Here is a 25,796-nt window from a genome sequence, read left to right on the forward strand (position 1 = left end):
CCCAGTGCCAGGGAAGACAAGAGCACCAAGGGACCAGCTGTCCCCAGGGCTGCAAAGATTGCAGAGAGCAGGAAACAGTTTTCATGTTAATCACTGGCTTAGTTAATCACTGTTCAAGGCAGTGATTGACTAAGCCAAAGTCTACACTTGTTTAGTTACGTGTTGTTATGCTCCACAACTCTTTGTTGAATACCAGCATTGTGCAACCCAGGGTGCATTCTCATTGTCCCATTGTAATATGAGGAGCACTAGGGCCAGTTTAGTACTCCCAGTGAATCAAGAGGTATTTTGAAGATGCTGACAAATGGTTATACATCATTCATGAGTGTAGAACTCCTTGGCTGCGATTCGTTAGTCCCTACTAGAAGATACCCACTCAATCGATCATATGGTGAATCAAGATGTAGATAAACCCAATTGATTTACTGTGCTTTTACTCACATAAAGAGTAACAATAGATTCAAGCTTATATCAAATCCTTAAATTTTGGGACTCTACTGATGCAACTATGAGCTGAATTGTGCAACAATCAAAAAAGTAAACACCCATGTGTAAAGGAATTTATAAATCATTGTGACACAAACAACATTTCAACATGCAATTGTTTATTTAATATATTTTTATATCTGTCTTCCAAATCTGTCACTGAAAGCTGATTGCAATAAATATTAACTTAAAAGTACATACAGAAACTGGAAAAAATTGAAATGTTTAGTTTTTAAAAGCTAGTATAATTAATGGCAATTTACAACCTTGTAAATAAAAGAGCATGTTGATGCTATGTGCCTTCAAGTCATGGCGAACTTTGGGTGAACCTATCATGACGTTTCATGGCAACTCATTAATCAGTCATTGTCCATGGTTGGGTTGCTGACCTGAAGGTTGCTGGTTCGAATCCAACCTGGGAGAGAGCGGACAAGCTCCCTCTATCAGCTCCAGCTCCATGTGGGGACATGAGAGAAGCCTCCCACAAGGATGGTAAAAACATCAGAAAACATCCCGGCGTCCCCTGGGCAACGTCCTTGCAAACGGCCAATTCTCTCATGCCAGAAGTGACTTGCAGTTTCTCAAGTCGCTCTTGACACAAAAAAAGTCAGTCATTAAAAGCTCCTTCAGCAAGAGTTGTAAGAAATTGTCAACTTAAAACATTTGTGGAAATTTGACCTAGCTTCCTTCTTTTCTGAAGCAACGAGGTCACATAAAATCAGACAAGTAGGAAAATAAACCAATATAGTCTCAGAAATAAAAATACAGGCTTCCGAAAGATTAAGCAGAGACCAAAGTAAACTCAACCAGTTTGTTTACAATGGCATTATAGTTACCAGTATATGGAACTCTGTTCACACTAGATTTTGAGTTAAAAATCAGACATCTGTTGATTGTTTTTAAATCTAAATTTCAGGAAATCTCAGAAATATCATTCTTAACAGACCTTCTTTCATTGCCAGTAGTCACAACATGTTTGCAAGATGCTTTAAGTTGATGGAACAGCACTAACTTTTCATTTTCCCATCCTCTTTTGGAACAGGTTCCAGAATCTTCTTTGGTCCCGGAAAGCGTTTGTAGACAGTGTGAAAGTCTACAACCAGAGCTACATATATATGCCAGCCTTTTCCATGAAAGCGGGGACGGAGCCCTCCCTCCGGGTTTATTATACTCTAGCGGACGTTGGTGCTAGGCAAACAGTGATCTTTGCCAACCCAAACTTCCTGCGTGACATTGGAAAGTTTTGGAAGAGCAAGGGCATTCACGGGAAGCGGTTGTCGACGGGCCTCTTCCTGGTCAGTGCCGCCTTGGGTATGTGCGAAGAAGTAACAATTTATGGTTTTTGGCCTTTTTCGATGGACCTGCATGGAAACTTCATCAGTCATCATTATTACGATAACGTCTTGCCTGATTCAGGCTTCCACGCCATGCCGGAGGAATTCCTACAGCTGTGGTTCCTTCACAAAAGTGGGGTCTTGCGAATGCAGCTGGAACACTGTGAAGACTCTATATTCCATCCTGCATCTTGAGAACTTCAGAGAAGGTCTGAAGGAGCTTGTTTCTTTCATGTGATATGGGGGGAAAACACAATCTGGAAGAGGAGATGGAGAAAGAAATAGCCAAACCCAGAGTTGCATGTCCAGTAAGAAATTGTGCCATTGACAACTTGAAGGTTCATTGAAGAAGTAAGAGTCCTTACATGCCATGTTCCGTGAGTTCCTTGGTGGATATTATTCCACGAAATGACAGAATTCAACTGAGCGATGTAATCCAAGGGCGTTTTAAGGTTTTGGGATAGGGTTACAAAGGGCTTTCTGTGACAGTACTGAATATTTCATGTTCCTAAGATTCTAAGACTGATACCAATATGATTGGGAATATGTTTCTTTAGTGTCATTTCTTCCTTGGTTTCCAAAGCTGGATCTTGAAAGGTGCCTGCAGCCACCCATTCCTATTTCTTTCAAGAAGCATTGAGCAAATAGCAGAACTGTGCCAATTTTCTCTCCTTTGTTTTTTTTTAAAAGAAGAAACAAAAATAGTGGCGTGTTTCAATTGCAAGGTCCTCCAGTCCTTGTAGCACGAACTGGAAAAATGAGTTTTTTTATCAAAAATGTGAATGTTTTTTAGCGAAGCATTTATTTTTTATGAAATGGTTGCCCAGATTTTTTCCACATAGGCTTATTGCAGCAAAGTACAGTTCTTGTTAGGTAGTCAAGGTTGCTTCTGGTCAAAAACTATCATGCATCCTTTCATGCGACATCGAAGTAAGCCACGATTCTGAGCCGGCCTCAATATATCGCAATGTCATAACTCGCTTCATGATAAAAAAACAAAACAAGCCTATGTCATATGCTGCCAGTCCTGGGTTTTGTAGAAGCTGACTTGAGCCAATTTTGTGATGTTGGAAAGTTACATGCTGTTTATTTTAAGTGTTTCTTCCTACATGCCTTTGTATTTCCAGAACTTTCCAAGAAGGCCATACATTGCACTTTTCACGGTCATGCATTCCACAGAATTTGGAAAAGTTTGTATCAAAAAGTAATCATATCTACAGTTTCAAGCTGTCCTTGTTAGATTTATACCTGTGTTTTTGAAGTTGCTCATTCCTTCTGTATTGTTCAAAGCATTCACTTTTGAAGCAGCTTCCTTCTAAATATTGGAAAGCTGCCTTGGTCAGGCTGTCTATCCATTACTGTAAAAGAAACTAAACCCTTGTAGTGATACTGAAGAAAATGTGGTGTTATCCCTTTTCCAAATTACTGTTGTAATGCAACTTAGCTATGCCCTAATTGTTTTTAAAAGAAACTAATTGTAGTTAACTTTATTTATAGCTGGTTATTGGCAGTCCCTAGTCAAAAAGGATTTTGGAGAAAGAACCATAGATCAGGGATTTTTTTTGTTGTTGCAAGGAAATGATTTCATATTAATCTTGGTTGAATCCAAAGTTGAATTACTGAAGTGCTTCTGTTTAACAATATGAGAATAGATGATTGGATTAACATAATTGATTTCCTCTCCAATAATGTTGGTTTGTCATGTGTTAACTGACTGGTCCAAGTCAATGTCTTTGAACTATTTTCAGCTTAACCCCGATATGATCGGTCTCAATCTCCTTAAAACCTCTGAATTTTTCAGGTTGGTAAACTATAGCTTTGAGCTGAGTAAATGTAATGAGAAGCTGTATGCCAAGATTGAATTCCTGTTAAATACATTGTTCAGCTGTGTAGACAACTACATCAAGGATTCAACAAACTTAATATTATTTGTGACACGAATTGAGAATAAGACAGTGCCAACAACTTATTTCCAAGCATGGGGAAGTTCATTATTTGGACTACAAGTCCCAGAATCCTCTGGGCAGTGTGGTCAAGTAGTATTTCCACATTACATATGGGTCCAGTGTCAAACTTGGGGAGAAGAAACTTCTCCAAATTCTCCTCGAATTTTTGATATCAACACATATTCCACCTTTTCATCTGATGCTGACATATTAGTTGAATTTTCATTGAATTTTGTGTGTCTTACCATAATGAAAACAAAGTATGCCTTTTTCCCAATAGCAAAATGGCTGTTTTATTGATATGCAAATTCATGCAGTTAATTGACTTAGATTGTGTAATTTTAATTTAAATTCCATAAATCTCTTTCTAAATTAGTGTTTGGCCAAAATGGCACACCTTTCAATGGCACACATACAGGTTGCAGTAAGTGGCATTTTCATCGTTGGAGACGGTGCCATGTTGAATGTCGCCACCGATGTCAAAGGGAAGGTGAATATATCTTCTCAGATGAGAACTATGTTCTGTTTTTACATATATTTGTGATGAAGAATAATTCATTAACATTTCTGTGTGCTTTTTAAAAACGTTAATCAAGGATGCCTTTTCAGCAAATTAAAATGGGTTTAGTCTAATCAATGAATCAAACGTTGGAGCGGAGATACTTATCTGTACTTGACAGCCAATGATATTTGATTGTAGAGATGTTAATTTGCAATATTAGATTACTGGTATGTTCAGAAAGTGGTTTTGGTGGTTTCTGGTATTTGAAGTTGAGAACGTAAACACTTTTATATTTGATGCTTGCCAAAATGAGATCACCTTGAAGACGTCAGACTTCTTCAGATCTGCAGATCTTAAAATACAAACTATTTAAAGATATTTGGGTTCTTTTTAATCCCAGTCTGGGGCATGTCACCATTTACAGCAACCAACAATGATGGACTTCTCTCATGTTTGCCCACCAGAACGTTTCTTCATCTGTTAATAGATGCATTCAGTTTATACAGTGATCATTTGAATTATCAGCATGATAACATGGTTGAATTAGTTATACAGTAGAGTCTCGCTTATCCAACGTAAACGGGCCGTCAGAACTTTGGATAAGCGAATATGTTGGATAATAAGGAGAGATTAAGGAAAAACCTATTAAACATCAAATTAGGTTATGAATTTACAAATTAAGCACCAAAACATCATGTTATACAACAAATTTGACAGAAAAAGTAGTTCAATGCACAGTAATGCTATGTAGTAATTACTGTATTTACGAATTTAGCACCAAAATATCATGATGTATTGAAAACATTGACTACAAAAATGTGTTGGATAATCCAGAATGTTGGATAAGCGAGTGTTGGATAAGTGAGACTCTACTGTACTTTATTTTGTTGAGTATCCTGTGAGCAATTTCATTCTATAAAATATACTAGTTATTATCAGAAGAACTGGAAACATGAAAGTATTTGCAGCATGGCTCCTGGTAAAAGTAAGAGCAATGCTTTCTGCTTTAACTCTGAACTGATTTTTTTTTTGCCATCATTACCACCCAAATCTAATTGAAATGGCTTTGTGATGTGGCACCATCACAAAGCCATTTCAGAGTAATGTTCAAGAGTTATTGCCCTTACTCTGAACTGGGACTGGCTCCGTGGTGCCACGCTATCACAACATACAAAGTCAGATCCCAGATAAACTGGAATTATACTTCCAAGGAGTTACAGTTAAATAGATATGAATTATGCTGCAGCAACAACTGATAAGAATTATCAGTATTAGTGAACTGCAGCAGAAAAGTAAGAGGTGGGAGACATTTCCCTTTCGAAACCTTCAGTTTTTGTGTCAAAATTATCCCTGAAGAAGTTCAGAGCAGTATTATCATGGCTTGTATGGACCGTGTAACATGTTCCTTGGGAAATGTGGGTATAGATAGAAAAACAAAGAAGCCATTTCACTCAAGCTGTATGGAGAATATTGCTAACAAAAAGTATAACTCCATATCTAACGATATAAAATGTCAATGTTTGCAAATATTTATATTATATGGGTATATTTGCTAGGGATCATACTTTCCTTAGAACTAAGTCAGAGCTGATCCATGTGTTGAAACAGGCACATTGGTTCAATCCTTCTGATATTCTACTCCTTTGGAAAATGTGGGTCTGTGTGTCACATACTTAGATGCTTCTTCCAAAGGCATAAAAAGTCAGGGTCAGTCAGAAATGTAGGTTTCAACCATGTCTCTTGATGTGCTAGTTTTCCAGGAATTTGGTCTTTGGTAGGGATGAGCGCCCAGTCATATGATGAACTGTGTATTTGTATAAACCCGAGAGCATGCATTTAGGTGGAGATTGATAGAAAGAAGGGTAAATAGAAAGATAGATAAATAAATGGATAGATAGTAAGATATATATGTTATGCATGCAGAAAATTCAGGCAACAGTCTTGAGGGGTGTATTCGTATAGGATTAGATTTGTCAGTTTTGCTCGAGGGTTTTGGTTGGACAAGAGGTGATAAATAAATGCCTGCAATGAATAAATAATATGAATAGATATATATCACTAAGGGAATAATAACCAATGGTCCAAACATTTGGCATTGTTTTTTCCCAAATGTGTTATAAATGAAATATGGTACCTGTATTACAATGTATTTGGTCTTCACATTTGATGTGGTGCCGGTGTCCTTTATCTGAGTAGGAAGACTCACATGAAGTGTTTAAGATAACTCTGAGTTATAGCACTAACTCAATACACCTGACAGCCAAACACTTAAAAATGGGACTTCAAAATGAAGTTCTATTTGGTTATTATTTTATGTCAGCTTTCTCTGCCTGCAAGAGGTGGCTTTCAGGTGGTTTGCAAGGGAACATTTGGCTCAGAGATAAACTCAATACTGTTGACTTCACCAAATCGTGGTTAGGTCATCTCAATGGGTTAGATTGAAGTGGGCATTTCTTCCAGAATGAGGATTGATTCCATTGCTGAAAGGGGATCATTTCTTTAGACTCCCTTTGCTGAAGGAAATTTATTTCGGTGCAGGAAGGGAACATTTGGTCATAAAGATATCCACTCATGGAACAGAGAACACCAAGTTTTTCTCTCTGGATAATTTGACTTGGGGCCTCCCATCCTGAAACACAGACAGGTGTCCCAAAAAGAATTAAGCAGGATGTTGTCTTTGATGAAGTAGCCATGTGCTTCCAATTGTCACCCTTCAAGCTAATTGTGGATTTTAGCTTGGAGGAGATTGCTGACTCCAGATCAAGGTTGATAAATGGTGGAGCAGAGGAAGTGCATATGTTAGGCGATATCCCATGATGTCACCTAATAAAGTTTTTGTCATTCTGTCAAAAATGGGTAAAAGTGGTTCAGAGTGATGGCCATCATTCTATATTCCAGTCTGTGTAGTATAACTTTTCTCATATTTAACTACTTAGCGGGTGGCATACCTAGTGAGTTGCAGAGATTCATATCAGGATACTGGTAGGAGTGTCCCAATGATGTACTAAACCAGGCATGGGCAAACTTTGGCCCTCCAGGTGTTTGGACTTCAACTCCCACAGTTTCTAACAGCATATAGATCAGCGTTACTCAACCTAAGGATCGGGACCCCTGGCAGGGTCACTTGGGGGTTTAAGAAGGATTGCCAAAGACCATCAGAAAATACATATTAATTCATAGTGCTCTCCAGAGGTAGGTGAACTCCATCACTCTGAAATCACTGTCAATTCCTCCCAAGTCCCTCCAATATTTTCTGTTGGGAATGAGGTTCTGTGTGGGAAGTTTGGCCCAGTTCTATCATTGGTGGGGCTCAAAGGGCTCTTTAATTGTAGGTGAACTATACATCCCAGCAACTAGAACTATGAAATGTCAAGGTCTATTTTCCCCAAACTCCATCAGTGTTCACATTTGGGCAAATTGAGTATTTGCACCAAGTTTGGTCCAGATCCATCATTGTTTGAGCCCACAGTGCTCTCTGGACGTAGGTGAACTACAACTCCAAAACTCAAGGTCAGTTCCCATCAAACCAGTATTTTATGTTGGTCATGGGAGTTCTGTGTGCCCAGTTTGGTTCAATTCCATCATTGGTGGAGTTCAGAATGCTCTTTGATTGTAGGTGAGCTATAAATCCCAGCGACTACAACTCCCAAATGACAAAATCAATCCCCCCCCCCAACCCCATCAGTATTCAAATTTGGTGTTGGATATTTGTGCCAAATTTGGTCCAGTGAATGAAAACGCATCCTGCATATCAGATATTTACATTACGATTCATAACAGTGGCAAAATGACAGTTATAAAGTAGCAACGAAAATAATTTTGTGGTTGGGGGTCACCATAATATGAGGAACTGTATTAAGGGGTCATGGCATTAGGAAGGTTGAGAACCACTGCTATAGGTTGTTAGGAATTTTGGGAGTTGAAGTCCAAAACACCCGGAGGGCCCAAGTTTGCCCATGGCTGTACCAAACTCACTTCATTGGTTTCTCTACATAATAAGGTCACGACAACCCTTTGTTGTGAGACTATGCAATTCTCCTTCCCACAGACACAAGTCCACTCATGTAGACATAAGTCCCATACTGAATTCCAGCCTATACTTTATAGTGAACAAGGGAGAGAAAGGTCAGGTTTTTGACAACTGTATGAAGCGGAAAAGTTATGTAGCCGAACACAGATAATTTTACAATACAAACAGGAAAGAGAAGTGGCTTAGTACTTTTGAAAAATGTAAAGCCTAGCAGAACACACACACCTCTCCTCTCCCACCTGAAAAGCTATAGTATTTCTTTCTCTCAGAGTTTCCAAGGCTGTCTTGTTTTCAATAGATGCCCATGGCCTTTTCCATTTTGATCATCCCCAGTCCGAGATGTTGTTAGAAAAACAAAACAGCCCTTGAGGGCTGCTCTTTAAAAATCACAAGGCCACTGAAATATGAAAAGAAAGAAAGAAATGTTGCAAGCTTATGTAACGTCGTCCCTCTAACTTCTATCAACGGATTATGTAAGAATCTTCATCTCAAGGCAACTGTGAATTTCGCAGTACTTAAAAGACCCACATTTCAATATTAGTCAGAAAACTGATTGTACTCTAGTAAACATAAAGTGTCACCCCGCTTCTTTTCTGTCACCCCTCTTTTTAATGTATTTGCTATGGCAGCCTAATCTACCTGACACCTTCCAGACTGCAATTCCTATTGTCCACGCTAGATAGTTGGAGGATACCAGTTTGAAGTGAGCTGTTTTATGGAACAGGATAGAAGAATAATTTCATTAACGTTAGCTTTGACCATGATAGTGGACATAAATGTTAGATCCAGAGAAGGGTGACCAAAATGCCATAGGTTTGGAAACTAAGCCCTGGGAGAAACAGCTGGGAGTATTTATTCATTTATTTGTTTGTTTACAGTATTTATATTCCGCCCTTCTCACCCCGAAGGGGACTCAGGGCGGTTCACAATTCACACATACACGGCAAACACTCAATGCCGTTTTAGACATCAAGACAGACAGACAGATAAGGTATGTTGGTGTCTTCCAACTTCAGCACCTGGAGGTTATGCTCAATTCCGGCCACAGGGGGGTGCTGGTGTTTCATCCACTGTGATGCCGAGTCCTTTTTGATTGTAGTATTTCCTCCTTGTTCTTTGATGGTCAGTATTTTTATGGTGTTGCAAAATACTTCCCCCGCTTCAAGCGGTGCCTAATTTTTCTACTTACAGCTCAGCTGTTTTTGAACTGCTTAAGTGGGCAGTAAGCTAGGCTTCACAATTGGGTGCTCATTCCGATTCAGGCTTCGAACTTGCCACCTTCCGGTCAGCAGCGATCTATTGCTGCTGGTGATTAAGCAGCTATGCTATAGCCCGGCCTTTCACTGGGAGTATCTTCACTGGGAGAAGAAAAGATTGAGAGATTATTTGATAGAAATTTTTAAACATGGTAATTGTCAGATAGATGATCAACCAAGCTTGTTTTCTGACCCCATAGAAGTTAATGGGATGGCCATTGCAAATAGAACAACTGGGCGTTCACATCAGAGGTCATATGGTGTATGGGCATTAATTGCCAGTTTGTAAGCCACCCTGAGTCCCCTCGGGTGAGAAGGGCGGGGTAGAAATGATGGAAACAAATAAATAAATATCCTTGATGGGAATCATATCACAATTGGCCATACATGCATGGGTAGCTGTGAGTTTTCCGGGCTGTATGGACATGTACCAGAAGCCCACATCTATGGCAGGCATCCTCAGAGGTTGTGAAGTCTGTTGGAAACTAGGCAAGTTGGTTTTAAATATACCTGTGGAATAATGTCCAAGGTGGGAGAAAGAACTCTTGTCTGTTTGAGGCAAGTGTGAATGTTGCAATTGGCCAGCTTGATTATCATTGAATAGCCTTACAGCTTCAAACCTGGCTGCTTCCTGCTAGGGGGAATCCTTTGTTGGGAGGTGTTAGCTGGCCCTGGTTGTTTCCTGTCTGTAATTCCCATTTTCTGAGTGTGGCTGCAAGGCTATTCAGTGCTAATCAAGGTGGCTAATTGCAACATTCACATTTGCCTCAAACAGACAAGAGACTTGCTTAGTTTCCAACAGACTTCACAACCTCTGATAATGCCTGCCATAAATGTGGGTGAAATGTCAGGAAAGAGTGTTTCTGGTACATGTCCATACAGCCTGGAAAACTTACAGCAACCAAGTGATTCTGGCCATGAAAACCTTCGACAACACATACAATACCATACATGGTTTAAATAGAAGATACAAAACACTATCTTTTACTGGGCTGATTTATATTTCTGCAAGAACCATTCTGAAATGACTTTATAATGTTTGGCTTTACTTGGGCTTTGGCCAATTTGAAGAAGTTTCTCAGCAAATCTTGTCAAAAACATGAAGCTTGCAAAAAGTAAATTCTCATCCTAGAATTGTTAATATCATAACATGTATTTTATGTTGCATTTATTCAGCCAGACTTGAATTTTTTGTCTTGATAGCAACTTCATAAGGCAATTCATTTTTGTATCCCTATTTTATTGATAAGTAAATAGTTAGGCAAGAGTGGATCTATCTTAATCTATTTAGATATTTCCTAACTCTTGGACTGATCGTGGATTTGCATCACCTCTGCAAACTGGTTAAATTTGAACATTCCCACCACAGGCTGACTTGACTCCACAGGTAACACCTAATTCTTGGTTTAGATGTCGATTTCCAGATAAAATTTAAATTTATAAAATCAGAAAAAGTGGCCAAATATTTGGTTGCTGCTTACTTTGGCAATGTTAAATGATGAACTTCCATAGATAAAAACTGACATGAATATTCTCCAGTTTGGTTAGGCACATAAGATGCCAGCATTAATCATTTTTAACAAATCTTGAATGATATGGGGTGAATGGAGTCCATTGGGTAGATTTTACCAATGTTATTATTGCAAGTGAAAATTACACTGGAGCTTTAACAAGCTATGGGATTGTATCCATTCATGTTTGTAATGGCTGTCCTCATGGGGACTGTCTGGTAGATTTAAATCTTGAGAACTGTCTCTTATGTGGAAGCAGTTAGATCAGAGTCAACTATGATATAAACCAGTGGTTCCCAACCTGTGGTCTGTGGACCACCAGTGGTCCCCAAGAACTAAAATATGGTCTGCGGCCACATAGCTCTAGATTATTAAATCTGGTTGTCTGTAGGTGAGCAAATAGCAACTTCTGAACGGCGTATGTCCTGTATCAGAAGCTAAAGATGATGTAGTCTATCCAAAGCAATTTTCTGAATCAGCACCCCAAATAATCAAACCAAATCTAAAGTTGACCAAAAACTGATTCGTAACCCTTTTGGTACTAGGGTTGGAAAGTGGTCCCTGGTCAAAAAAGGTTGGGAACCACTGATATAAATAAATGGATGAATATTATACAAGGTGATAAAATATGTTCTTCAAAAGGAGAAAGTGTCAATCTGCCATAATTGTATAATTTGCATGTGTATGTCAAAGGTATGCAATTGCATGCGGTTATAAAATCATTGCATTCAGATCTGAGAGTTGTTCCTCAGGTCCTTGTTTTGTGGAAATAACAAAGGGAAAGGCAACCTGGAAAACACAAACTTCATTTTTTCTGACTTTGCTTTCCTTTTTCTTAAATTATTTGCCTTACTTTCTTCTAAAAATAATGGTACTTATAATAAGATTATAAATTACAGGAAAGGGAGAGAGAACAAGGATGTGCTGTCCTATGAGGACATTTACTTTTGGCTGGACATTGTCAGAATTTCTCAGAAGGTTTGCTTCAGTGGAAATCTCTATATTTGCTTCAAAAATCAAAAGAGAACTTTTGGCTTTCCTAATATTAACGTACACAACTCATTATACTTCACTATTATCCAGGCTGGCTGTGGCTGATGGGAATTTGAGTTCCCGAATATCTTGAGATACTCAGACAATCCTGCCTGCATTTAAGATTTGGAGTTGTTGTAGGTTGTTTTTGACATACATACACACACACACAGAGGAGCCGCAGTGGTGCAGTGGGTTAAACCACTAAGCTACAAAACTTGCTGATCAGAAGGTCGGTGGTTCAAATCCGTGGAGCAGGGTGAGCTCCCATAGTTAGCCCCGGCTTCTGCCAACCTAGCAGTTCGAAAACATGCAAATGTGAGTAGATCAATAGGTACTGCTTCGGTGGGAAGGTAACAGCGCTCCATGCAGTCATGCCGGCCACATGACCTAGGAGATGTCTATGGACAACGCTGGCTCTTTGGCTAAGAAATGGGGATGAGCACCCCCCCCCCCAAACTATACTTAATGTCAAGAGGAAACCTTTGCCTTTATACACACACACCAGCTTGTCCCCAAAAATCAGCTCAACAAATGCAATACAAATGAAACATAGAAAATATAAGCATTAACATAGAATTAAAACTATTGTTACCATATTTAAAACATGCAACAAAACAATAAAAATCATGACTCAACCATTGATCTTGGGCAAGTGATACCTTTTCAGCCTAAGAGGAAGACAATATGAATAAATATTTCCAAGAAAACATTGAGATAAGGTTGATGTGAGTCAGAACTGACTTAAAAGCATATAATGAAAACAACAACTTCAAAACATAAATAAATCATTACAAATTACTTAGGCAACAAGGTCCTCAAAACACTATGAAATCTTTAGATTTCAGGTCTCTCCTTAACATATGCAAGCTTTACCAATTGCAGAAATTCACCTTATATCATTTGGCACTGAACTGAAAGATGCCTTTAAAGTATCATATCATTTAAGTTTGAGTTCAACCTCAAATGACTCCTTCCTAACATAGGTATCTCCATCTGTGTACCACAGTTCTGCAGAAATGGCATAAATGTGTGACACAACCCTCCTTCCGGAAATGCTTATTTTTAATTTAAGACAAGACAAATTATTCTAGCCCACCTGGCTGCAAAAATACATTTCAAAGTATGTGGGTCATGTTTGGTAAGTACGACTTTTGGAGATGCGTGTGTGCCCCTGTCTAGTCAGCATACATAAGACTTCAGCCTTAATTTTTCACCATTGCAGTCAACAGACTTTGAAAGTGCTCAACTTTCAGGCAGTTGTGCCCACCCTTTGTTGGTTTACACTGTTAACAAATATTTGAATTTACCTTGCTTTCTTTGGCAATAAAACCAGTGTTTATGCTTTCTGTTCATTCTTGTGCCATTCTCCTTTAATGAATGCTTTCTGGTGAGCTGCCTTTTGTTGCTCTGCCCAAACATGTAAGGTGCCTGAAGCTAACCAAGACTGTGTTGTTGTTCAGTGTACTTAATGATCGTTTCTGAGCGTATGGTCATAAAAACAGAGATGAGGAGCATGTGACCTTCTGGATGTTGTGAGACCACTTGGTTTGTGGGCAGGAATTAATGAGAGAAGAGGTCCAACACCATTTGGAGAGTCCCATGTCCCTCAGGAGACCATAAGGGTTTTGTATGAAATCTATCAGGCACAGTTTGTTCATGCACATGGAGAACAATGAACTGATGTTTTATACTTTTTACTTGTGGATCCTTACCACCTTGTTTCTCAACGCATTCAACTGGGAGATACATATCTGTTGCTTTGTTTAATTCGTCAGAAATGTCTGAAATGAAATGTTCTTGTTATTTATTATTTGGTGTTCATCGTCCAAACCAATAAAGAATTCTGTTTTCAAAAACGGAGGTCTTATTTTGGAACTGAATGTTTGGGGCATATGAATATTCTTTGTTTTTCCTTACAGAGCTTGTTCAGGAGCTGCTTGCTGGTCCCACAGTATGGAGATTTCAGTCGTGGCCCTGGTCCTAGATTCAACCATCTTGGGTTTACCTTTAATCTTCACACATGCAGAGGAAGGTCTAGAGCAGTGGTTCTCAACCTTATGAATGCTGCAACTCCTTAATACAGTTCCTCATGTTGTGGTGACCCCCAACCATAAAATTATTTTCAGTGCTATTTCATAACTGTAATTTTGCTACTGTTATGAAACATAGGAGCCCCCGATGGCACAGCTGACTGAAAGATTGGCGGTTCAAATCTGGGGTGCAGAGTGAGCTCCCACTATTAGCCCCAGCTTCTGCCAACCTAGCAGTTCAAAAACATGCAAATGTGAATAGATCAATACGTATCACTTCTGCAGGAAGGTAACAGCACTCCATGCAGTCATGCTGGCCACATGACCTACGAGGTGTTTATGGACAACGCCGGCTCTTCAGCTTAGAAATGGAGATGAGCACCAACCCCCAGAGTCGGACACGACTGGACTTAATGTCAGGGGAAACCTTTATCTTTACCTTATGAATCATAACGTAAATATCTGATATGCAGGATGTGTTTTCATTCACTGGACTACATTTGGCACAAATACCTGCCCAAATTTGAATACTGGTGGGGTTGGGGGGATTCATTTTGTAATTTGGAAGTTTTAGATGCTGGGTTTTATAGTTCACCCACAATCAAAGAGCCCCTTGAACCCCACCAACGATAGAATTGGGCCAAACTTCCCACACAGAACCCCAATGACCAACAGAAAATACTGGAGGGATTTGAGAGGAGTTGACAGTGATTTAGGGGAGATGTAATTCACCTACTTCCGGAGAGCACTGTGAACCCAAACAAAGATGGATCTGGACCAAATTTAGCACAAATACGAGTATGATGGCCTTTCAAGTGTAGTGTCTTGAAAGGCTTCCTAGTTCTCAATGTCTATGCCACAGTTTTTAAGGTTACTTACTTACATACTTAGGTGAACCCTCGTTGTCCGAGTATGATGGCCTTCCAAGTGTAATGTCTTGGCGGTGGATATGTAGGTGACTGTGGAGCCCTATTCTTGACCCTCATGTTCTTCCACAGGGAGGACATCAGTTTCCAGGTGAAATGCGGTCCTGGTCAGGGTTGGCTTGACATGTCTTCCTCTTGGCACATTTCTCCCTTTTGCCCTCCATTCATGCCTCTTCAAATTCCACAGCACTGCTGGTCACAGCTTACCTCCAATTGGAGCACTCAAGGAACAGGGCTTCCTAGTTCTCGGTGTCTATGCCACAGCTTTTAAGGCTAGCTTTAAGCCCATCTTTAAATCTCTTTTCCTGTCCACCAACATTCCTCTTTCCGTTCTTGAGTTGGGAGCATAGTTACTGCTTCGGAAGATGGTGATTGGGCATTCGGACAACGTGGCCAGTCTAGCGGAATGGATGGCGTAGGAGTATTGCTTCAATGCTAGTGGTCTTTGCTTCTTCCAGCACGCTGACATTTGTTTGCCTATCTTCCCGAGACACTATATTTCCCTGAAAAAAAGAGAAAAATAGAACACACCAGAATACTGGATAACAATATTGGACTGCACTGAATTACTAAATCTCCCCATCCTCCATACCACAAGTCCTCCATAATGACCTGAAGGCATACAACAGCTAATAAATGTATTTTAGTATCAGTAATTATAATGCTTTAGTATGAGCATTTACTTTAATATGATTCATTTTAATAACTGTGGTTTGTAAGCCGGCTCTGCATATTGGTCTTAAGAGTGTGCTGAGTCTCTCTCTGGAAAACTCAAAGTTAGATCTCAAATCTACAAATGTAAATTGGCAAAGTTTTATCTAAGTGCATTAGTAAACATACTCTATTCCACAGTGAATGAAAATCTCATTATGAAATCTTAATGGGCCTTATGCGGCAATATAACAAGACACTTGAGGAGGGAAGTCAAACATTGTGGCAGGGATTTTTTTCCTTCCTCTGATGGGCAACAGATATGTAATTTCTTGGGGAGGAAGCAAATTGGAGTTGTCAGCATGTTGCCTGGTTCTTGGGTAAGGCACTACCCTTTGTCAATGGAGGTCTATTTTTAAACATGAATCAAGAAGCTTCTTGTACTTGGCTGTTTGCTCTCTCAAACTGATAAACTAAAGCTGTGGTTTGAATTTTGTTAATTTTCTTTTTTAAAAGAAGCTCATTTGAATTTTTATTCAAAATTAGTTCCTTGTTTCAAAGGTCATATCAAGAACATGAGAACTTCAACAAAGTTCTTTTGACAGAAATAACAGGGTGAACTCTGAGAACAACAAAGGCTATGTGTCAGTCAGACTCAGCAGGTGAAGCTTGTTTAGTAGAACTCCAACTGCCATGACTTAATGCTATGGAATCATGAAAGTTGACATTTTACAAGGTCTTTAGCTTTCTCTACCAAACTCATCATAGGCAATCACTTGTGGCTGAGTATTGTCTTCTCGAGGTGATGGATCCATAAATGACTGTCAAGACCTGTTCTGGATCCTCATAGTCTTTCACCTTGAGGACATAGATTTCCAGACGGAAGGCAGTCACAACAAGGGTTTGCTTGACATGCTTTCCTCTTCACATATTTCTCCCTTTCACTCTGTATTCATGCCTTTTCAAAGTCCATAGCACTGTTGGCAACAGCTGACCTCTAGTTACAGGATTCGAGGGCCAGGGATGGTCTTTGCTTCTTCCAGAATGCTAACATTTATCTATCTGCCTGACCAAAAAAATTGCAGGATTTTTCGAAGGCAACACAGATACAATTTATCCAGAAGTCAAGAATGACATTTGTATATTGTCCATGTTTCGCAAGCATACAATAGAGTTGGACGGACAATAGTGTTATAAGCAAACATCTTGCTACCTTTACGAATGCCCTGATCCTCAAACACTCTCTGCTTCATTCAAAACAAATGCTGCGCCCACAGAGCTCAGATTGTGTTCTATTTTGGCGTTGATGTCAACTTTGTGGAGAGGTGGCTGCCAAGGTAGAGGAAATTGTCAACATTTTCTAGCTTTACATCATTAAACTTTACTTCTGGCATTGCCGAGGGATTAGCTGGTGCCTGCTGGTAGAGCACTTTGGCACTTTATTTCAGTGCGAGGCCAAGCTTTTCATATGCTTCTGCAAAGGTGTTTAAAGTGGTTTATCAATCTTCCTCTGAATAAGCACAGTCTACATTATCATCAGCATATTAGAGCTCTATAACTGAAGTTGTTGTTACCTTACCTTTGGGTTTCAGCCTGCTGAGGTCAAAGAGCTTGCCATCTGTCTGGTATATGATTTCCACATTGGTGGGAAGCTTCTCGCCAACAAACTACAAACCCCAGGAATCCATAGTATTCGTGCTTCCAAACTCTCATAATTCTACTTTTTCGATGCACCCAGAGTCGTCTTTAAGTCCAGAGGTGAATAATGGTGCACAATGTTGGGCTCTCCAATTGGCAGGTAATTAGCATTACCTGGATTGGTTCACAGAATCATAGGAATATAGTATTGGAATAATAGACAAGGACCATCCAGTCACAATCCCTGCCATGCAGGAAAGAGTTGCAACTAGAACTTGACTTCAGCACTTGCATAATCCGCAAAGTTATCCGCTTTATTCTGATGACGTTATTAGGTATCCTAGACATACTCTAAATTTAGACATGGCCACACCTAAGTCCCAATTGCCCAGATTTACACAACCTCATAGAAAGACAAGAAGCTTGGACAGCATGTGAAAAACCAGTCTAAGTTTGAAATAATATTAGAGTGGCAATGGATTTACTAGAGTTTGTTGTTACGTGCTTTCAAACTTATGCTGATCCTGTTCCAGAGTTTTCTTAACAAGCTTTTTTCAGAAGAGGTTGGCCATTGCCCTTTGTCTCCAATTAGGTTTTAACATCTACATGAAATTGTGAGGAGAAATCATCTAGTGACATAGGGCAGTATGTTATCAGTATCCCAATGACATCCAAAACCAGTTTCCCATGCCTTCAAAAATAGCATCAGCCAAGGATAATGTGTTTTCTCTGAATGAGTGTCTGGAGGAGGCAATAGACAGGATGCAGAGAATCAAACTGGAACTGAATCCAGACAAGTTGGAGTTGTTTACTGTTAGGGGCCCTAATCTGTGGTTGGAGGTGTCTCAACGATTCATAGATGGAGGTTACTGTCCCCCAAGATAATGTGGTCAAAGCTTGGGGGTGTTCCTGGATCTCTTGCTCCAAATGACAGACAGCTACAACACCCAGGAATGCTTGCTCTCAGTGTCATCTGAGCCCCTTCCTTGGCTGGAGGATCTACAAATGGTGCTGTGCATGTCGGTAACTTCAAATCTGGCCTTCTGCAATGTGCTGTACATTGGATTAAATCTGCATCACATTTGCAGACTTCAGTCACTGAAAAACATGTCAGCCAGATTGGTTACTGGTGCAGCTCGGGATGATCATATTATCTCCATGATAAAACCACTTCACTGGCTTCCAATTAGTTTCCAGGCAAGTAGAAAGTGCTGGTTGTTACCTTGAAAGTCTTATGGGCAGAACAAGACATACAACAGAAGAGCGATATTGCAGTTCCATTCTGTTTAAGTCATGCCTGCTACACAATTTATTGTTACTAGGAACAGAATGTTATTTTTCCTTAGCATAAAGGACAAAGACTTGATTGCATGCAAAGACCTTTTTGCTGGCAGCATAATTAAGTCAATTAATTCAATTTCTGAGAGAAATGTATGTGAAACAAAAAGGAAAGTGGGTTTTATTTTATTTTCTTATGAAATCCTTGACCTGTTATTACTGAGGAGGCAGAAGCGAAGAACACAAACTCATACACACGTAAATCAGAAATGCAGTGAGCGAAGATGCCTTGATTTTTTGATATCATGAGGACTGAGATAGGAGTGTGTACATTTGTCTCTGCAGAAGAAAAATGGTAAAATAAATAGTAGAGTTACGCAAGTGTCTATATTTATTTATTAAACTTATATACCGCTACTCCCAGTTTGGCTCGGAGCGGTTTACAAAAATAGATTAAAACAATACACTTGGCTTTAAGATAACAATAAAAACAATAAAAACAACAATAAAAGCAACAATAAAAACAGACATAGCCCCGGGTTTTTCACCCACTGAAAGCTTGTCGGAAGAGCAAGGTTTTGCAGGCTTTCCGAAAGGCAAGTAAGTCTTGGGTGGTTCAAGTTTCAACTGGCAGGGCATTCCATAATTGAGGGGCTACATTTGAGAAGGCTCTCTGCCTAGTAGAAGACAAATGATAAGTCCGTATGCTAGGGACTTCAAGCAAATTTTGGTCTTCGGACCGAAGTAATCTCTGGGGTTGGTAGGGGGATAAGCGGGCACTCAGGTGCACTGGCCCCATGTAAGGCCTTGAAAGTTAGTACCAGTATCTTGAAAGTAATCCGGTACTCAATCGGTAGCCAGTGCAGCTGTTGAAGAATTGGGGTGATACGCCACCTCACCGGCACCCCGGCGAGAAGACGAGCCGCTGCGTTTTGCACCAGCTTCAGTTTCCGGATCACTGACAGAGGAAGGCCAATGTAGAGGGTGTTACAGTAGTCGAGCCTCGAGATGACCGTCGCCTGGATCACCGTAGCCAGGTCGTTCCTAGATAGGTAGGGAGCCAGTCGCCTAGCTTGACGTAGATGGAAAAACGCAGATCTGCTCACAGCAGAGACCTGGGCCTCCATTGTGAGCAGAGGGTCCAAAAAGACACCAAGACTTTTTACAGAAGATGACGTACCTAGTGTCTCGCATCCAGAGTAGGCAGCTGGATCTCCCTCCCACCCAGATGGCCCAGCCAAAGGATCTCCATCTTCGCTGGATTCACCCTCAACCTGCTGGCACGCAACCATCTAGTAACGGCCTCAAGGCACTGATGGAAACTATTGGGTACAGAGTCCGTCTGGCCCTCCATCCTCAGAATGAGCTGAGTGGCACTCGAGCCCAAAGCTCCGCACCAGTCGGGCAAGCGGTCGCATATAGATGTTAAATAATAGAGGAGAGAGAATAGCCCCCTGTGGGACCCCACAAGTTAGCGGAGACCACGCGGAAACCATATGGGGGGATCTGTATCCAACCTTGTTCTGGTGCTGTAGGAACACACTATTTACTCAAATCCAATGGTTTGCCTAAATTACCTTGCCAAAATTATGTTGTGCATTAGATTGACGTAATATGGTATGCTTAGTGCTGAGCCAAAGCAATAGGGGAAGCTGCTTCTGAAGCTCCTATTTGAGGGATGTCATCTCTACTTTAATTGTCATGGCTCAATGCTATGCAATCCTGGGATTTGTAGTTCGGTGAGGCATCAGCATTCTTTGGCAGAGAAGGCTCAAGGCCTTGTAAAACTACACCTCCCAAGACTCCATAGTATCGAACCAAGACAATTAGAGGGGATTCATTCTGCAGCATAGATGCATCCCAAGGTTTTCTTTTCCATCGCTGGAAGCTCTGGTGTTCTAAATTACAAAGAGTGCACTTTTTCCACTTCGCATTACATTTGGCAACAAATACTTTTTTTTTACTTTCAGTGTTTTGAAAACAGGTTCAAATTAAATTTGGTGGCTCACTAAACTCAACTAAATATGATAACATCAGCAAGAACCTTCAGCTAAGACAGGCTTTGTCCCTGATTACTGCCAACACCTCTGAAGTTGGATTCATCTCTCAGTATGAAAGCTGTTCTCAAATTCCTCACCAAAGTACAAACCCCAGAATTGCATAGCATGGACCATGACAGTTATTAGAATCAAAGTGTTATATCCTGCCTTTCATGTTACCACTGGAGACTAATTCAAACAGGGAAAGCCATAGCAGAGCACTTGATGAATTAACCTGGAGACAGCATATTATTTGAGAACACAGAAATGCTGGACCACTCTCACAACCACCATGTTTGACCATGCAGAGAAGCCACTGAAATCCACAAACATGGACAATTTCAACAGAAAGGAGGAAACCATGAAAATTAACAAAATTTGGCTTCCAGTGTTAAAAAAACTCTAAAATCAGGACAGCAAATAAAAAACAACACTCAGAAGAGAGGGGAATTCCAGACACCAAACAATCAGGGCCAGTTAAGAACTCCTAACAAAGGAGTTTGGGTTTGACACATATGCCATATAGTGTGGCTCTATCCTATATCATTAACCTCCAGAAACCTCTGGAGAGAAACATATTCTCCAAATTATTGTGCTGGGAGATAATACTGGAAAGAAGTGAGGCTCCACAGCCTTGGCTGAAAGTCTTTTGAGGAAGCTCACAAAATATAAATACTAATTCTGTGCTGAGCAGAGGGGGATTTGGCAAGGCTCAGTTACTAGATATTAGCAAGAACAAAAATGACAGAAATGAGGCAATCTTCCCTTAGGCAAAGAGTTCCACATCAAGAGCTCCACAATGGACAAAGAACTTGCATCTTGCTGCCATATGGTGTGGAGCAGAACTAGTGTTGAGCTGTTAAATCTTCCATCAGGCATGTACAATGGCAAAATCCAGAGAAAGATATGCGTACTTGACTGCTTCTCCAAATAAAAGAAAAATTTCTGCATTTACAAAACTAGTATATGTCAGAAGACAAGGTCCTGGCATTCTTGCTTTCTAAGGGAAGGGTATCATTGTTATTCCTCCTCTTTCCTTCTTGGAAGGGAGAACATTCAACCTTGTCATCCCAAGCGACAAGTAAGCCACCGATATTAGAGGGACTCCAAAGCATGAGATCGTTCAGCAATCCAACAAGAACATCAGTTAAAAAGGCATTTTCCAATCAATTTTTGCCGAGATCAAATAGTAAACCTTAAGTCAAACACATGGAATACAGTACCACTTCCAGAAGTTAAGACATGCTCCTTTTTTTTTAATTACATCTGACCGTACGAGCTGTTCAACAGTGGAACTCTCTGCCTCAGACTGCCAGGTGGAAGCTCCTTCCATGGAAACTTTTAAACAGAGGCTGGATAGCCATCTGTCACGGATACTTTGTGCTTCTCCTATATGGCATGGGTTGGACTAGATGGTGCATGTGGTTACTTCTAACTCTATTATTCTATGATTTTATGGATGCTGGCTCAAAGATCCAGGGAGTTGTAGTTAAAAAACAAAGATTTTTCCAAGCTCTGTCTTGCCATGTGTTGAATTTAGGAGAATCTAATAAGGGTGCTGCCTTTTTAAAAGCAGACCTGGCCCCTTTTTTACACTGCATAGTTATTTCGCTGTGATCTACCATGGCTCAATGTTATGGAAACCTACCATTTGCAGTTCGGTGAGAGGCACCAGCACTCTTCGGAAAAGAAGTCTCAAGGCCTTGCCAATTTGTAATAGTTTTGAGTCGCAACAGTTAAAGTTATGTCAGACTGTATTCATTCTTCAGTGTAGATCAGGCATGGGCAAACTTCAGCCCTCTCCCAGGCTGTTAGGAATTATGGGAGTTGAAGTCCAAAACACCTGGAGGAGGACTGTGGTTTGCCCATGCCTGGTGTAGATGCATTCCTAGAGTTCATCTAAAATCAGGACAGTAAATAAAGAACAATAATCATAAAATGGGAATTGCAGGCAGGAAACAATTGGGGCCAGCTAACACCTCCCAACAAAGGATCCTCCAGGCAGTAAGCAGCCAGTCCTTGAAGCTGCAAAGCTATTCAATGCCAATCAAGGTGACCAATACAGACAAGAGTTCTTTCTCCCACCCTGGAAATCATTCCACATATATATAAACCCCACTTGCCTAGTTTCCAACAGACCTCACCACCTCTGAGGATGCCTGCCATAGATGTAGGTAAAACGTCAGGAGAGAATGCTTCTGGAACATGACCATACAGCCCGGAAAACTCACAGCAACTCAAGCCTAGAGTTGTCTGTAACACTTTGTTAAGTACATAGCTGATACAGAAAACCAGCCATTGAATCATCAGCCAGGAAGCTTTTGATTCGTTGCTGGTTTCACAGGACACAGTCATGAAGGTAGAAAGTGCAATTAAACTGCTATAACTGTGTAGTGTGAATGGGTTCTGGCTCCCTCATCTGGTAGCTCTGCTGACACTTAGTGGTGATGGCAAGCATTACCACTGGTTGAAGGTTGTGATTGTGCAAGCTGCTCCAAGCTTGACTTTGGCAATTCTGAGTAGGGAGTAATGGGGGCGAAAGGGTGGAAGTATGCATCTTTCCAAGGCCTGGGGGAAGAGGACTGACACAATGAACTGATCAAAAGAGCTATGTCACAAAGTTGAAATATGAAATGAAGCTTCTGTATATACTCTGTGAGGTCCATTAGACCAAAGCATTTGGGTCAGATCAAGCTTTAGAAGAATTATTTATTTATTTATTATTTGCTACATTTATAGGCCGCCCTTCTCACCCCGAAGGGACTCAGAGCAGCTTACAAATTAAATTTACATACAATATTATATTATTAGCATAGTAGAATACTGGTAATAAATTACTATATTGTACTGTATCAATATATTGTAATATTATTAGTAATATTACATGTAAAATATAATATATAATTAATATTATTATATTGTATTATTAGTATTATATCGTATTACAATATAATATTAGAATTTGCAAAGGCCCAACAACAACAACAACAACAACAACAACAACACTTTATTTATATTCCGCTTTTTTCCCAAGGGGACTCAGAGCAGATTACAGTATATAAACAAAGAGGCAAACATTCAATGCCTTGTTACAATGAAATACAACAAAACACAAATGCACAAAGGCAAAGACTTCTCCTTTCATTTCTGGCTCTGAAGGTGGTGCTCATCTCTGGCTCTGGGGGAGGTGCTCTTCTCCATTTCCAAGCTGAGGAGTCTTTTTGCCCTTTCCTACAGAAGCGGTACCTATTTATCTACTCACATTTCATGTTTTCGAATGGCTAGGTTGGCTGGAGCTAGGGCTAACTGTGGGAGCTCAGCCCGTCCCGCGGATTTGAACTCCATTCCTAATTAGAGTCCAAGCTTAAGTGAAATGACCTTTTGGGACTACATCTCCCCAAATCCCCCACCCAACATGTGGATGGTGGCATTCTGGTTATCATAGTCCAAAGATGGAACCTTGTTGTACTTTGAATTCATTCTGGCTCTAATTCTTTACTCATGGAAATGGCTAGAACACAAAGGTATTATTAACAGGAAAAGTGACACAATAAATTCCCATTTCCATGACTAAAGGAAGCAATTATTCTTTATCAAACGTTGCTATTGCTCTCACAAGTGTGTGTTTTTCCCAAACTGGTCTTCAGCCCAGTGGAAATCATGTTTTCCTTTTCCCTGAATTTATTTTAGTTATAATTGCATCTTCTCTACAGCTAAAGAAATAGTGTTTCAGCAGGGAGAAGTGACATTTTTCATGAAAGTAATTGCTCTTTGTTCTTTATAAAACCTTGCTTTTCATTCTTTCTTTTCCCCTCATTACTCCTCATCTCCGTGGAAAGTAGGTTTTGTTGCTCCCACCAAGGACTCTAATGGTCTCAATTTACATTTGATTTACTAATTATTTTCCAACCCTTTGTGCTTTCCTTTTCTTAAATACACCCAAGCACTTAGATTACAACACAGTCCTTCGTGTTGCAGGTTGTTCGGGTTCCATTCACAGGAACGCTTCTAATTGTTTGCTTTGTTTGATCATGATTCCCCAGTTAATAACAGAATAAATAAAACATTTGTCGTCCTTTGTGGTGCAATGGGTTAAACCCTTGTGCTGCTTAACTACTGACCTGAAGGTTGGCAGTTCAAATCAGTGGGACAGGATGAGCTTCTGCTGTTAGCCCTAGCTCCTGCCAACCTAGCAGTTCAAAAACATGCAAATGTGAACAGATAAATAGGTACCGCCTTGGCAGGAAGGCAAAAAAGACGCTCCATGCACTCATGCCGACCACACAACCAGGAGGTATCTATGGACAACGCAGTCTCCTCAGCTTGGAAATGGAAATGAGCACCACCTCCAGAGCTGGAAATGAAAGGAGAAGCCTTTGTCTTTGTCTGTGTATTTGCGTTTCATTGTATTTCATTGCAACAAGGCATTGAATGTTTACCTGTGTCTGTTTATATGCTGTAATTCGCTTTGAGTCCCCTCAGGGAGAAGGGCGGAATATAAATAAAGTGTTATTATATTATATATAAAAGGGTAATAAAATTTCGGCCTAGGACAAAACAACAAATCTACACATCCCAGAAACACTAAACTTGGCAGCACAACCCCTCATCTATGCCTCTATGTTCATACAACAAAAAGAAAAGAAAAATAAAGTCCTAATTAGAGGGAGATGAGTAATTGTTTTTATCCAATTGCTGCCAGTTAAAAGGCTAAGATCTGCCCACTTGGTCTCCTAGCAACCCACGCAGCCCAGGGGACAGGCAGAGTTAGGCCTCACTTAGGCCTCTTCCACACTGCCTATAAAATACAGATTATCTGATTTGAACTGGATTATATGGCAGTGTAGACTCAAGGCCCTTCCACACAGCTGTATAACCCATTTATTATCTTATATTATCTGCTTTGAACTGGATTATCTTGACTCCACACTGCCATATAATTCACTTCAGTATGCAGTCGGACACAACTGGACTTAATGTCAGGAGAAAACCTTTACTCTTTACCTTAACTACCACCAATTCCTCAATACTTTATTTCCCATACCACCAGACTTCGCCACAGCAATGTGTGGCCAGGCACAGCTAGTTATATTATATTATTATTGTGCAAACGTCACCTCCCCATCTGGCATTT

The 25,796-nt window shown here is 40.2% G+C and overlaps 1 protein-coding gene across 2 annotated transcripts in view; it reads left to right on the top strand.

Annotated features, from left to right (window-relative positions):
* Nucleotides 1-25,796, top strand: part of st8sia1 (ST8 alpha-N-acetyl-neuraminide alpha-2,8-sialyltransferase 1) — a 156,168-nt gene that overhangs the window by 104,187 nt on the left and 26,185 nt on the right. The window contains exon 5 of one of the 2 annotated variants that reach the window (XM_062983216.1): nt 1,529-13,956. The exons of the other annotated variant lie outside the window; for it this stretch is intronic. Coding sequence (XP_062839286.1) covers nt 1,529-2,015 — 487 coding nt within the window. The 3' untranslated portion in view covers nt 2,016-13,956. Of the gene's footprint in view, nt 1-1,528; nt 13,957-25,796 lie in introns of those variants that run through there. 2 annotated transcript variants of the gene reach the window in all.

The sequence above is a fragment of the Anolis carolinensis genome, chromosome 5 (genome assembly GCF_035594765.1).
Source record: "Anolis carolinensis isolate JA03-04 chromosome 5, rAnoCar3.1.pri, whole genome shotgun sequence".
In the NCBI taxonomy this organism is placed as follows: Eukaryota; Metazoa; Chordata; class Lepidosauria; order Squamata; family Dactyloidae; genus Anolis; species Anolis carolinensis.